This window comes from Eurosta solidaginis, chromosome 1 (assembly GCF_040869045.1).
Source record: "Eurosta solidaginis isolate ZX-2024a chromosome 1, ASM4086904v1, whole genome shotgun sequence".
NCBI classification, from domain to species: Eukaryota; Metazoa; Arthropoda; class Insecta; order Diptera; family Tephritidae; genus Eurosta; species Eurosta solidaginis.
The window spans coordinates 322,182,206-322,195,981 of NC_090319.1; the positions used below are offsets into that span (position 1 = coordinate 322,182,206).

Genomic DNA, 13,776 nt, shown 5'->3' on the forward strand with positions numbered 1-13,776 from the left:
TTCAGAATTCATTTAAAGAACTCCTATTTGGGAATTCGGATGAATAATGCCCCATTTTAAGATTTTGCTTCAAAAACTCCCTATCCAAGCAAAAATTCATTACATTTTGACGTTAGGTAGATCTTTTATAAAAAAAATCTTAAATGGTGCGTTTTCAAAACAGTTGCCGAGGTAGGTTTATATTTCCACATAGCATTCGTTATGTGGCTGATGATTGGACTAGATGAATTACATAAAGCGTCTAACCGTTAAGTAAAAAACTAAAATCGTTAAAAAATATTTAAGCTTCTTTTCATTTAATTCAAAATTAAAACTTACAACTACAAAATATCGTTTTATTTTTGGAAGGCTCTGTACAATAAACATCATTATATGAAATTTTTCTGTTAAAAAAATTTTTTTACATAAATATGATATTTTTCAGTTTTTTTTCTTCTAATTTCATGTTTCCGCTTTCTCTACTTTCTTTTTAAGCTTTGTTTCATACAATTTTATTATAACTTTTTCTCATTCTTTTTCTTAAATTTGTCATTGTTATCTCAGCATTATAAAACAATATTACATATACAATTACATTATACAATACAAGAATAATACAATAACAATAAAATTTATCTAAAACTTGCTAACACATCGCAAATATGATTTTCTTATAACATTTCTTTTGTTTGTTTATTTTTTAAAATTATTATTATTATTTTTACTTTCATTTTAAATATTTAATGGCATAACTAAGTTACATAATATTTTTGTTTGTTATGTTTATCATTAGCATAATTGTTATAAGTTATGTTTTAATATTATAACATTTATAAAAATAAAGTAAATTTAGTAATACAAGTTTATTGCATGCTTTGCTATTTTGTTTTGTTATTGTGTTCTTATTTTTTTGTTTGTTTTTATTTGACTTGTTTTTGCTGTTTTCGTTTGCTCTTTTAAAGTACTTCTGTATTTGCTGTGGCACAAAAAAAAAAAAAAAATGAATTTTGTTAGCTATTTTTTTCTTAAATTTTTATTTGTTGTGGAATTTAGACACAAATTTAATGCAATAAAAACTAACTAAAACACTTTCAAAACCGTTTTTGATAAAATTCAACAAGTTTTTGAAAATATTTATGAAATTTTAAAAATTGTTGGTTAAAGTTGGTAAAACGTTTTGAATATGCGAAAATAACTACACCAAAAAACTAACTGAAAAACATTTTCAGCACTTTTGCTGCTGCTTTTATGCGCAGAGGTATATATACATACATATACATATCATATGCTCATATATATGCTTCAAATTAGTTTTTACTGTTATTGCTCAATGTATATAATTCGTTTCAGCTCTTTTCTCAAATCTCTTAACTACCAACTAATCAACAACTTCAATACACTTTGCTTTTAAGAGTATTTTCTATGTATGTATGTATTGTTTTCGTTTAAAATGTTGCCTGTACTTTTCAGCCAAAAGTTTTTATGATTGTTTTGTTTTTTTTTTTCTTTTGCCAATTTCAATCTTAAAATTTCCTCAATTGTATTTTTTTTTTATTCGCTACTCTTCTTTTGTGTCTACTAAGCAATTATTTAAATAGTTATGCTTGTCAAGTTGTAACTTTTATGCTTTTGCTGTTAACATTCGTTCTGTTGCCCACTGAAAGTGTAACACTTATATAACTTTAGGGTTGCCGCCTGGTTGTAAAATGCAAATTTTTTTTATACTTTTTATATTACATATTTATTGGTGTTTTTTTAATTTTATAGTTTTTTTGCCTTATAAGTTTGGCTCTCTGCTGAGAGTTTGGTTGTGCCACACATGTATCCCCGAAAATGGAAATCCAAATTAAAATCAAAATATTCAAAATCAGAATCCCCAACACCAAACTTCCAGTTTAAGTGTGAAGAACATTAGAATTAGGTAAAATAATAGGCAATACATTGCAGTTTTATCGCAAATCGAGGCCTGGGTGAAATGTCACCCCAACTAGCCTCAGATTTTCATAAAAGAAGGGCAAATCTTAGAATTTGTTTCCAAAACGCTCTTTTTTGTTAAATTCACCCAATTCTGAAGCAGCTTATCTTTTTTCTACGAACTTAATTTCAAATAATTCCAGTTATTTTGATCTGAAAATCCACTGTCTAGTATGAAACTTTAACAAATTTCGCAAAGATTTAAAAATGTTAATCCTTTAATCATTACAGAGTCGTAGAAAGATGCTTGGTGTTTTATTTAGGATTAAACTTGCAAGAAGAATTGCTTGGTAAGATTATGTTTGACGTTCCCTTTAGGCCTTCGAGATATTTTCAACCAATTTGTTTAAGCATATGCAGAACTAATTTTGAACTGCATGAACCTTTCCGCTCTCTGTGACAGGGTTTCATTAAGCATTGCAATAATTTTAGTTCTACTGACTCGCTCTTCCTAACTGAAAACCATATACTTACTGTTTTAAATAATTAAAAGCAATAATTCATATGGACGGCTTGGAACCACGTCCGTTCCAACCTCACAAGAATTAAAGCCCTTCTTGTAGTTTTATATATGTTATCGGCTGTTCGGAAACGCGTACATTCTGACAGCACCATATATAAAATTAAACACAGAAAACTTTTAAACCTTATAAGCTTAATATGCGGATGTTAACATTGGGAGAAAATTTGGTAAAAAATTAAAAAGTGGGAGAGATTGGAATACGAGTACACCAATCCTCAATAGCCTTCTGCAGCCTATTCATAACTCAAGTATGATCGACTGTTGCTCGGAATCGCGACCATCCCGACAACAATATTCTGTTATACATAAATTTAATATATTTGCTGCGTCACGCGCTTCACTACCAAGTCAACACCATGGAGGTGGAAATCTCGTCCTTTGCGACATCATCAATAACGTAACTCTAACTTGAATTGAGCTCAATGGTATGTTAAATAAATGCTCATGAATATGTATCCGTATAATAAGTATCTCAAGTATCTAAGGTTTAAAAGTGACCCTGCCACTTCGGCCGCTTAAGTTGAGATGAGCAGCAAAATATTATGTTATTGAACAAAGCGGCAAAGTTAAACTCTAGTAAATTTTAACTGGAGTTTAAACTCGCACTGAAAAACCAGGCATAAAAGTCTGTAAGATTTATCAATTTGTAGATAAGATGAATAAATACGTAAATAAATTTAATTTGTATCATGTTTCTGCCAGCAAACACAATTTTCGATTTCACAGTGCTGGGAAGCTAACTTTAATTACATTTAACCTCCAAGTTGGTAAAAATGCCATTTTGTTTTCAAACACCTACTTTTTATTCTATAGCGTATATTTGTTCTAGGTAATCTGTTATAACCAGAGCTGCTCAACCCCTATAGACTTATAGCACTTTTGTTTTTGTTTTGCCCTGAATCATAGGCAGAGTACAAATTTACCCTTCAAATATAAAAAAAAATTTCAAAGCAATTTTCCCGTGTATAGCCTCACATATAAATAAAATTCTTATGAATATTTTTGATTTTCATATGTAAGTGCAAAGCAAAGGCACTTTCATATGTCGAACGAGCACTTCAATATTAAAAACAAATTTAAACTAACAAATTTGCATCCAAAGATTAATCAAAAATATTATGACAATGAAAAGAATTTGTATTCCAAATTGAATTATTAGAAAAATCAAAGGTTTGACCACGCCGTTTAAGGGTTTGACCTCGGAAATTGAGAAAACATTTGGAAATTTGCTTAGATGTTCGAGATCCACGGTCGCAAATTTAGTTTTCGCAAATATCTCGTTTCTGTGTCTTGCTCGAGTTTCGCGCTCAGTTCGAAGTTGAACATCGTGAAATTCTGCACATGTCCAGCCCGAAGTACTTTTTCGTGGATTCAACCATTTCTGAGTTAAAGCTTTAGCAATAGCTGAAACTTTGCTCGTTCAAGTATTGTATTTGGACTAACATTTGGGTCGCAAGCAACATCGATTCAAAATTTGAAGAAATAGGCGTGGCTTTTTTGACACAGTAGAGATGATCTGAATGGCATATTAATGATAACAACAATTGAAAAAATGTCAACCGGTGATGAGTGAAGTTGTTGTGCTGGATTTTGAGTTTAATTGCTCTTGAGTATTGTGAGCGAATATAGCGATTCACGAAATGTTTTGAGGAAACGTATATTAAAGCTTATTGAGCTGCACTTGTTATAACCAATCAAAATGTTGTTAACGGAAGACTGTTTGGATACTTTTCAGAAAATATTTAAAATTTTTGCGAATATTTTCCAGTGAAATACCAACAGCTTAATTTGAAGCTTCATATTTTTAATCTGATTTGTTAAAATGGGGATATTTTCCTACTTAGACCTACCTAAGCTACAGACGCCTGAGCAATGTGTCACCTTTTTACTTTGTAGCTTTCCCTTTTAACATCGTGGACCCGCAGCTATTTGTCTGCTTATTCCAGAACACAAGTGATTGTTTTTACACCACTTTCGCTAGGCTTTTGATATAACTCTGACCATCGAGCTGTTGTACATATTTTAAGTGCTATCGAGGTGGGGGTATGCCATATTTGTGTAAAGGTTTTTCATGCAATTTATGTTAGACAACTGCAGTTCAGAGAGTTTTCTTGCACTCAATGAATTCTGTAGACCAGTCTTTCATTTGCATAACATGTCAGCCTCCTCTGTTGTTGGCGTGTTATGTATATGATATATTACTGCTTGTTTGATTTGATCATACCTTTTTATGGAAATTTGTAGTCTTAATTTTTTGTGTGAGTTTTTTTGGTGTTGGGATTATGCATTTATTGATGATTTTCAGAGTTTCCGTGCCATACCCTAGAAACTTAAGTTATATGTATGTGTCTTGCTTCTCAAACGAGATTATGTGTGATACAATACTTAATTTATTTTGCTTTTCTTGCGTTAGCTTTAAATGTATTTTTAATTTGAATAGAATTTGGATTGTGATCTTTTTCAGGATAAAGTGAGTTTGAAGAATTTTTTTTAAATTTGTTGGTAAACTCAGTTAAATGAATAATAGTAAAAGTTGGCAATGATTAGGTTTCATCTCAGGGGACAAGCATAATTTAACTTATTTTCAGTTCCTCTAAATCAAAAGCAATTAAGACTTAGGGCCCGATTAAATATGATGCCGTGACTCTTTCCGTCGCAGTCACTGGCATTCACTTGCACCACGATATAGACCGAAAATTTCACCCCAGCGGGTTAGGGGGCTTAGAATATATCCGCGGCAGGTATGCCTGTCGTAAAAGGCGACCAAACGATTCGAGGGTTTGGGAAGCGTAACCCTTTCAATGGGTTACCAGCGCTATTTATAGCTTCTTCAGTCAATTGTCAATCTCACCTACCCATGGCGAATCCTGTTTCCTTAGCAGCCGAGGCTCTGGCGACCTCAAGTTCCTCGCAGAAGTGATGACCTAGAAGGTTCAATGTGGTCATATTAAACTCGTCATGGAGATGGTCGGGCTTGTACCAGAACGTAACGGATCTATATCCGACAAAGGACTACCAACATCGGTAATATTCCCTAAAATTTTCGGGAAGTGTTTTTATCGCTGCAACATATCCAAATAAAAATAGCGTCGGGACCATTGTATCACGTAGGTTCTATACTGAACTACCTATACATTTTCTTATTGCTTTCGTATCCCTCTCATGTTTCCACTCTTGGCTCAGAGATAATTTGAAGTCTTAGTACAGCAAGTGTTGCATCCTTCACTAATAGAATAGGGAAGTGAGGTATTTCCACAAAGGCTGGGGACGTTCTTATCGCAACCGTTATGTCAATAAAACTAGTCGTTGTAGAACGATTAATTCAGACTAATTCTAACTTTGGAAGCATAGGTGACCTTTGGCTAAACAACAGAGCTAAATTACCAGCATTTTTTGACATACAGTCGAGTACAGGCGAAAAAAGCTTTTCTTGATTTGTTCAAGGAAACATCAAGATGAGAATTCCACGTGAGGATACGATCCAGTGTAATCACTAGTTAATTTGCCTCCGTTGAAAATCGGATTTTGGTGCCCCGCAAGGTAGCTTCTGGAAAAGATAAATACCTTTTACAGAGTGATGGCACTAGGACAGTTTTGTAAAGATTGATAGACAGTCCTTTGGTATCATACCACCTTTTTATAATGCGAAGGGCTTGTTCGCATGCAATTGGATATTGTTTCCTCATGCATCCATGTGATGCAGGACTGCAAAACTAAGCGAATTATGGCTCCAAAGTGCATAGAATAAGGAATTAGGAGCACCACTTCGGTTGTATAAACAATATTGGTTTGATACACGTTCCAAGGAATAACATCCCATCTAGAGTGTCGCCAGCGGCTTTCAACTAAGACAAAAAAAACTTTTTTTGGGGCAGGTCCAGGCAAAAAATTATCTTACTGTCATTGTTATTCCCTAAGACTTTAAACGAAAAACTTCCCCAGGCGGAGCATTCATCTATACTGAGCTCCCAGTCATAAAGGGATAGGTAACGAAATGGCCGATCCCTTACTAGAAATCACAAAGGAGACAAGAGTTGTAGAAACGCGAGGCAGCAAAATTTCTAAGATCATGTGCAAATCCTACGATATAACCCTCACAAAATGGCTCTGAAGAGAGAAGACTTAAGGCTCACTGTTGGCATACTAACTGGACATGCCTATAAGTTAGGGCTTGTTAGTAATAGCTGTTGTAAGAAGTGCGACCTGCAGGAATAAATGGTTGAGCACATTCTGTGTTCATGTTCTGCGCTCGCCAGGTCGAGGCTCGCTGCTATTAAGGACGGCAGAATTGTCAGATCTCGAGGCAGCAGTTAGGCTAGGCCATAGAAAACTTTTAGTATTTGTCAAAGGGATGGAGCTATTTATAACATAAGTCCTGGTCTTTTAATTTGGGTTCTTCCGTTTGGTCGTAAAAATTATGGTAACACTATGTAGATATTCAGTCTATGTGAGGTCTTTATTGACCGGCCAGTTCAACCCAACCAAACGTAGTCATTCCATTTACCGTAGTAAGGATCGATACTTGTTAGTTTCCTCTGAAGTTGGTTGACTTGTCTCTTTATCTTGTGTTTATGTTGTGGCTGTTGCAAATCAAACACTTTTCCGCAAAAGTAAGAACTTAAAACAAAAACAGTGAACATTGGATTACATTTTGTTGTTACTTATTTAAAAATTGGAGCAAATTATGTTCTCAGTGTATCTTATGTAATCATAGTATTACTTGTTTAGTTTAGTTCATAGCCTATTATATAGTATGTATGTATGTATGTCTATCTAACTAGGATTTAAATATGTTCGTAATTATGGTTTAGGTTTTTGCTTTTTCCTTGACTATTTAAAGTAATTATTTTAAAGTTAAGTAGTGTGTGTGTATGTATGTAATTATCTATGTAAGTAGTTAACTCATGCTGTTTTGCCGTTGTTGTTGTTTGGTGCATCTTTAGAATCCTTGGATAACTCCGTACGCTTCCAAAGTGCTCATAACTAAGTAGATCAACCACAGACTGAAGAATATGGCGCTATGAATATATTTTTGGGGCGTAGGACCGCCTAATTCACCACCTATTGATTTCTTACGTCTATACATTATCAGGCAAACTGCAACCACGGCTCCGGAGAGGAAAAGTGTCACCGAAAAAGCTAATCTGTAAAAAGAATAAAAGACAAAAGTTTGGTTAGCTTGGGAGACAGTTTCGTTTGGAAAGAAAAAATACATGTTAGGTTGTTAGGTTATGTTAAATTGGCCGGTCAATAAAGATCTCACATCGACTGAATGTGTCCGTAGTGTTACCAGAATTTGTTTGACGGCCAAACGGAAGAACCCCAATCAGGTGCCGTGACATATGTTATAGAATAACTCCGTCCTCTTGGCAAATACTAGCAGTTTTCTAGGACCCAGCTTAATTGCTACCTCGAGATCTGGCAACTCTGCCGCCCTAAAAGCTGCAGCCTAGAACTGAGAACTTTTCTTCGGACTTCACCAAGGTCGGGGGCGACAAAAGAGTTATACATAAATCTTAGTTTTGTTGGTTAAGGAAGAATTTTAGTTCTCTATTACCTACACGGTCCAAGAGGAGCTGCCCTTATAGCAAGCTCTACTGTTTCATTTCCAGGTTGGCATTATTTTCTGTAATAACACTGATTCTTAGATAAAGCTGGCGCTCGAGCAGCAGCGTTCAGCTGTTAGATATTGTTTGCTAGCAACAAGTTGTCACACTGTAGATGCATAGCCGTATACGTTTAATAGTGAAGCCAAGGTCGTATTCAATATCTTTTTCGTGATATTAGAAGGAGATTTGAATAGAAAAAGGTTATGTAACACTCCTCTTTGCAATAGTTCACTCCGGTAGTTGTTTTAGAGAGAAAATCTGGCAGAAGGCAGTATTATGAAAAGTGGAATCATACTGACTGCCGCCTACCACACCGATGGTTCTGGGTTCAACTCCCGGCAAAATAATATCAAAAATTAAGAAAAAAGTTTTTCAAGTAGAAAAAAGGTTTTATAATCGGGATCGCTCCTCGAAAGTGTTTGGAAAACACTCCTAGTATATTTCTGCCATCAGTGAAAGCTCATCTGAATTACAGATGCTGTTCGGAGTCGGCGTAAAACATGCAGGCCCCGTCCAGCCAATTAGTAGGCAAAATTAAGAGGAGCACGACGCAAATCGGAAGAGAAGCTCGGTCTAAAATCTCTTCGGAGGTCATCGCGTCTTGCATTTATTTATTTTAAACCACCCTGATAGTGTTCAAAGAGCATGTGGTTTTAAATGGCGGGATCTGAGCCCAGCATACAACTAAGTATGATATTCGAAAAAGAGTTCATACATTTCTTTAGGAAGGAGATATTCGCTTGTGAGTGCACTTCTTTGCGGACAGAGCTTACAAATTAAGTGCGTACTCCAGCTAAATATATGTAAGTTTCCCCAATGAATCATCCTCTATTAACGTCTTGAGTAAAGGTATCACACTGGTTGATTGCTGTATCTTATAACTTGACTCTGAACGTTGGTCAGATTTTATGAAAGAAGACGCAAGAGTCGCTTCTGCAACTGGCGCCAATTGTTCACACCAAGGGAATTAAAATTATCATCCTCCCGCTCCTTCCAGCGGAGTGGTAGCCGTCCTCTTCCTCTGCTTACATAGGGTGGTTACGATCAAAATATTTTCTTAGCCAGAGCGTCATCTTTCATTCGAATAACATGGACTAGTCAGCGAAGCCGCTGCGCTTTAAGTCGCTGGACTATGTTGATGGCTGCGTAAAGCTCAATATAGCTCATCATTAAATCTTCTTCGGCACTCGCCATCACCAACGCGTAGAGGTCTGTAAATCTTTCGAGGAACCTTTCACTCGAATACTCCCAGAGCTGCTTTATTTGATGTTGTCATGGTCCATTCTTCTGCACGATATAGCAGGACGGGTACGATACTTGACTTGTATAGCATGATTTTCATTTGCCGAGAGAGGACTTTACTTTTCAATTGCCAGAATAGCAACATTTATTGGCAAGGGTGATTCTTCGCTGAATTTTAGAGCTGATGTGGTTGCTTGTGTTAATGCTGGTTCCCAAATAAAAGAAGTCGTTTACTATTTCAAAATTATGGCTGAGGCGTGGTTGCCAAGGTGCAAATACGCTGATTCTATGTTTTAAGAAGGCAGGAACTTCGAGAACTTAAAATTCTGACAATAACGTCATACCTGGTGTTGGCGCAGCCGTAATACTATCCCAGAAATTGCTCTGAATTCTAATTATCCTCAAGTCGGGAAGAAAAGTAAAACCTGTTCCTACCGCCGAAACAGAAGAAATGTATACCATCTCATCCCCCTCATTGCAGGAAGGGCGGTGAAGCTAGAGCTATCACTGCTGATCTAAAGCAAAAGCAGACACTGGAAATGCCGACACGTAGAAAATCTCCGCGCTTGCAGCCTTACGAGTATGAGGTTAGGAAATGCAGTCAAGAAACATAGTTGAGTATGCCATATATTTTGGAATGTATGTAAAGGGAATTCAATCAGCCTTATATTACAGACATGCCTTACTGCGAGTTCATTCTAATACCCCTCCTTACATTTCAATCGCTTTGTCTGCACTTTTCAATATCGACCAAGTAGAGCTGAATTTCGATTCGATTTTCAATCCATTTAATAGATCTTTTCTCGAGGAACGAAGAATCGATTTTTTTTCCAGCCCTCGAAGTTTTGATCATCTTACAGTTATAGTAGGTACAATTTAATATTGATTACTCAAAATGGACCGAACATATATGTGTTGTATTTTTTTTTTTAAATTTACCTTCAATGGCTCATATTCATAGTCAAAATATACCTTACTTAGAATCATAAACCATGAATATGCGCGAATAACGAGGAATGACGAAAACTCTTTCTAATCAATATTAAAAGTAAGTTTCTAAACTCCCTCTTTGTTTTAAGACAGCTTTGATCACTCCAGTTTTAAACTAGAAAACTGTTGGGACATTAGAAAAGCTTTTACATTTAGTTTTTACTTACGTGCCCGCCTCCACTCGAAAGACTTCTGCATTCGATTCATGGTATATGGCTGCCATTGTCCACGCCACACCAATACCAAGGAAGACATTCACTGCATTACTGCCCGTCACATTACCGATGCTCGCATCAGCGGTCTTGTCTTGTATGGCAGCCACTTTGCTGGCAAAAGTGTCTGAAAATCATAGAAATACGTATCAGTGCAAGTAATTATGTGCAAGCCGATTACGTAATCAAAAACGCTTAAGTATGCAATCATGCACATACAGACATATTCAGTTATAGATGGATGTATGTATCTGCATTTATATTTACCTGGCAAACTAGTGCCAAGCGCCACAAAACAGATTGCCGTTACTGCATCCTTAACTCCCAGAGTACAACCGAAATGCGATGCCACATCACCAATTAATGCTGTCACCATACCAATACCAATTATAGAAACAACAAAGCAGAGATAACCATTGGCAATATCTGGAAGATTCAAATACATGTGTATGTATATTTATGTATGTATGTGTGTATGTAGGTATTTTGTGCATGTTAGAATAAGAGAAGAAATTCAATTAAGCAAAAGTACATAATTCGAAAATAATTAAGAAACTATTTCTAAGTGCAAGTTGTTGTTGTTGCTCCTTTTAAGTATTGTTCTTGTTATCGCTAGTTACCTGTTGGCGGTATGAATGCGAATATAAGCTTCCAGAAGAGCGTTAAGAAATGCAATACGTAGTCGAAGCAAGAAGGAGATGGTGGCTCATCATCATCACCGCCTTCGCCATCGTCATCTGAAATATGCATTAAAAGTGATTAAATGCTTGTAAGAAATTAAAGTCGAAGGAGCTTATGTGCTAATGACCATGTCGTATGATGGGCTTATGTTGCTGTTGTTGTATATGAAAAAAAAAGTTAACCCAAGCTCCGATAAAATCCGATTCATTTCGCTAAGTGCAAGTGGATATCATGGGATTGACAATGAGTTAAGAAGAAGGACTGTTTAGCAAATGAAAGATCTAGAGTTAAATTTGTAAGGCATAAAAACCCATTAAACAGGCTTTAGGAAGTTTTGTATTTAGGCAGCGACTACCTTAAATGTCGAACAACACTGCGAATGAAGTCATTTTATGAGCTTTCAAGCCGTGTAATTTGGGGCAAACACACAAACATAACGCGTTTCGTTACTATAAGTATGTTCTTCAGGGAATCTGATGTTTTTCTGTGTTTGACAAAACATAAATCAATACGATCTTCTTCAAAGATGTGTAGCTGCACCAAAAGGCCACTGAAATGCTTTGGAGTAGAAGCAGAAAATGACCATCATTGGGGAAAACTAAACAGCTATCATAAGGTTGAATGGGCGGTCATATCCTTCGACCCCTCAAAAACTGTGTTGTACTAGCATTCTCTCAAATTTGCAACACATAAGCGACATTCATTGTTGTTGTTGTTGTTGTAGCAGTGTTTATCCATAGAATTCTGAAGTGCAGCGATGGAGACGTCGTCACTCTAGGAGTAGAAGGCGGGTGACTACGCCTGAGTTGTGGGAGGGCAGGACGCAATTGCTGTTGTGGCCCTGGGACTGAAAGTCCCTGGGTAAGCATTGGGTTACCCGGTGTAGTTGGGTTTGCGGCCTGGAAACATGGCGTAACGAAGCCCGTGGCGGGGGGGTTGCCGTCGCGGAGACCAAAACATCTAGGAAAGTGGCACCGTCCAAGGCAGGAGCTGCATTGGGTGGATGACGCAAACATATATATTCTGTGCGGCCAATCGGTGCAAATGGTGGTAGAGACTAAGAGTATGTTTTCCTGACCTGCACGACTGCTGCCGGAAAAGAGGGAGGAAGAAGACGGGGGTGGAGTCTGATACCGACTCTACTACGGAGATTGCAGTTATGAGTGGGAGCGGCCGTATGAGTTGGTGGCGCCGTAGGGCGCGAGCAGCAGCGGGTACTTGTTGTGGCTTGCTGAGCAGCAGAGCTGCTGGAAGGTAGTGGGGGGGCCTGAAGCGTAGGCTAGTTACGAGGACGTCGGGTTTTGGGATCTAACCCAGAACAACCTGTCCGATGCAACCATCCCTTGCACGTGACACACTGACAAGAGTATGACATCCTAAAAAGATTCTTTTCCGTTAAGTGCAGCAAAAACATTTCTCAGATGTCAGGAGAGGGACCCACATTGGGTTCGATACCTTCCCGGAGCAGGAGAGTATGGCGCAGTCCCGCTGCAAGGAGCTGCTGGGAGGTTGAGAACTTTTGGGAGGGATGCAACAAATTAAATGGGATTACACTGAAATGACAGCCCTTGGTCGGGAAATATCCCGAGTAGCTCCGGTATATAGAACCGGCTGCCTTGGGAAGCGACATTCATTGTTCGTCCTTCTTAGCAAACTTAAAAATCAAGCGATAAGATGGATAAATGTAAAGATGGCCTTAGTAATTAAAAGCGAAAGGACCGCGCATTCGTATGACCGAAATATTTTAAGGTCATTCAGTTGTACACCTTTTCTGCTCCTACCACAAATGGATTAAATTTTGGCATACTTTAGGTCTTACTAGCTAATTTGACAGCCTAAAATTAGGCTCTTCAGTCCCACTCCCATATGCAGGGAACTGGCAATTTCAATAGGATTGGGCCACAAAAAAGTTGCTGTTAGAGGACCTGGCTCCAAATACAATCGGTGGTTAGTGTTATGTGCAAACATATCTGGACGACAGAGAATTTTAGGAGTTTGCTCAGACCGAAGTGAACATCGCTCACTGCCTTACCTCCTTCAATAGATAACCATTTAACGGGTCGACCAGTCTAATAAAGCGCACTAGTCACTCATAATTTTTGCTACCTTCCAACAAGTCTCAGATCCCTCGCCGCTCTTGGCATTCACGTGCTTTCGCCTCTACTTTTGTGTCTTTGGCCTCATCCATAAATTTATGGTAGCGTTTGCACACTCTCCTCGTTGCATTTGCAATCCGCTATCCAATTACTTCTTTCCACTGCTCATGCTCTCCGTTAGATTGTTTTATGCGTGTGAGTGGTTAGATTTTTACTGGCATATGCTGATGACATTGATATCAACGGCCTAAACACCCGCGCTGTTAGCTCTGCTTACTCCAAACTGGAAAAAGAAGCGGTAAAGATGGGTTTGATGGTGAATGAGGACAAAACGAACTACCTGCTGTCATCGATCAAAGAGTCAGCGCATATGCGCCTTGGCAGCCACGCTACTGTTGGCAGTCATAATTTCGAAATAGTAACATACTTCGTTTATTTGGGAACCAGCATCAACACTGGCAACAACATCA

At 37.4% G+C, this 13,776-nt stretch overlaps 1 protein-coding gene across 25 annotated transcripts in view; it reads right to left on the reverse strand.

Moving 5' to 3' along the window:
- Positions 1-827: 827 nt before the first annotated feature.
- Positions 828-13,776, reverse strand: part of Calx (sodium/calcium exchanger 3) — a 433,860-nt gene continuing 420,911 nt past the window's right edge. For 22 of the 25 annotated variants that reach the window (XM_067761890.1, XM_067761889.1, XM_067761888.1 and 19 more), the window contains 4 exons: positions 11,150-11,266; positions 10,797-10,955; positions 10,485-10,656; positions 828-7,620 (listed from right to left, as the gene is read on the reverse strand). In XM_067761890.1, coding sequence (XP_067617991.1) covers positions 7,416-7,620; positions 10,485-10,656; positions 10,797-10,955; positions 11,150-11,266 — 653 coding nt within the window. In that variant the 3' untranslated portion in view covers positions 828-7,415. Of the gene's footprint in view, positions 7,621-10,266; positions 10,441-10,484; positions 10,657-10,796; positions 10,956-11,149; positions 11,267-13,776 lie in introns of all 25 variants that reach the window. The other 3 variants (XR_010949022.1, XM_067761894.1, XR_010949021.1) reach the window with 3 other exon arrangements.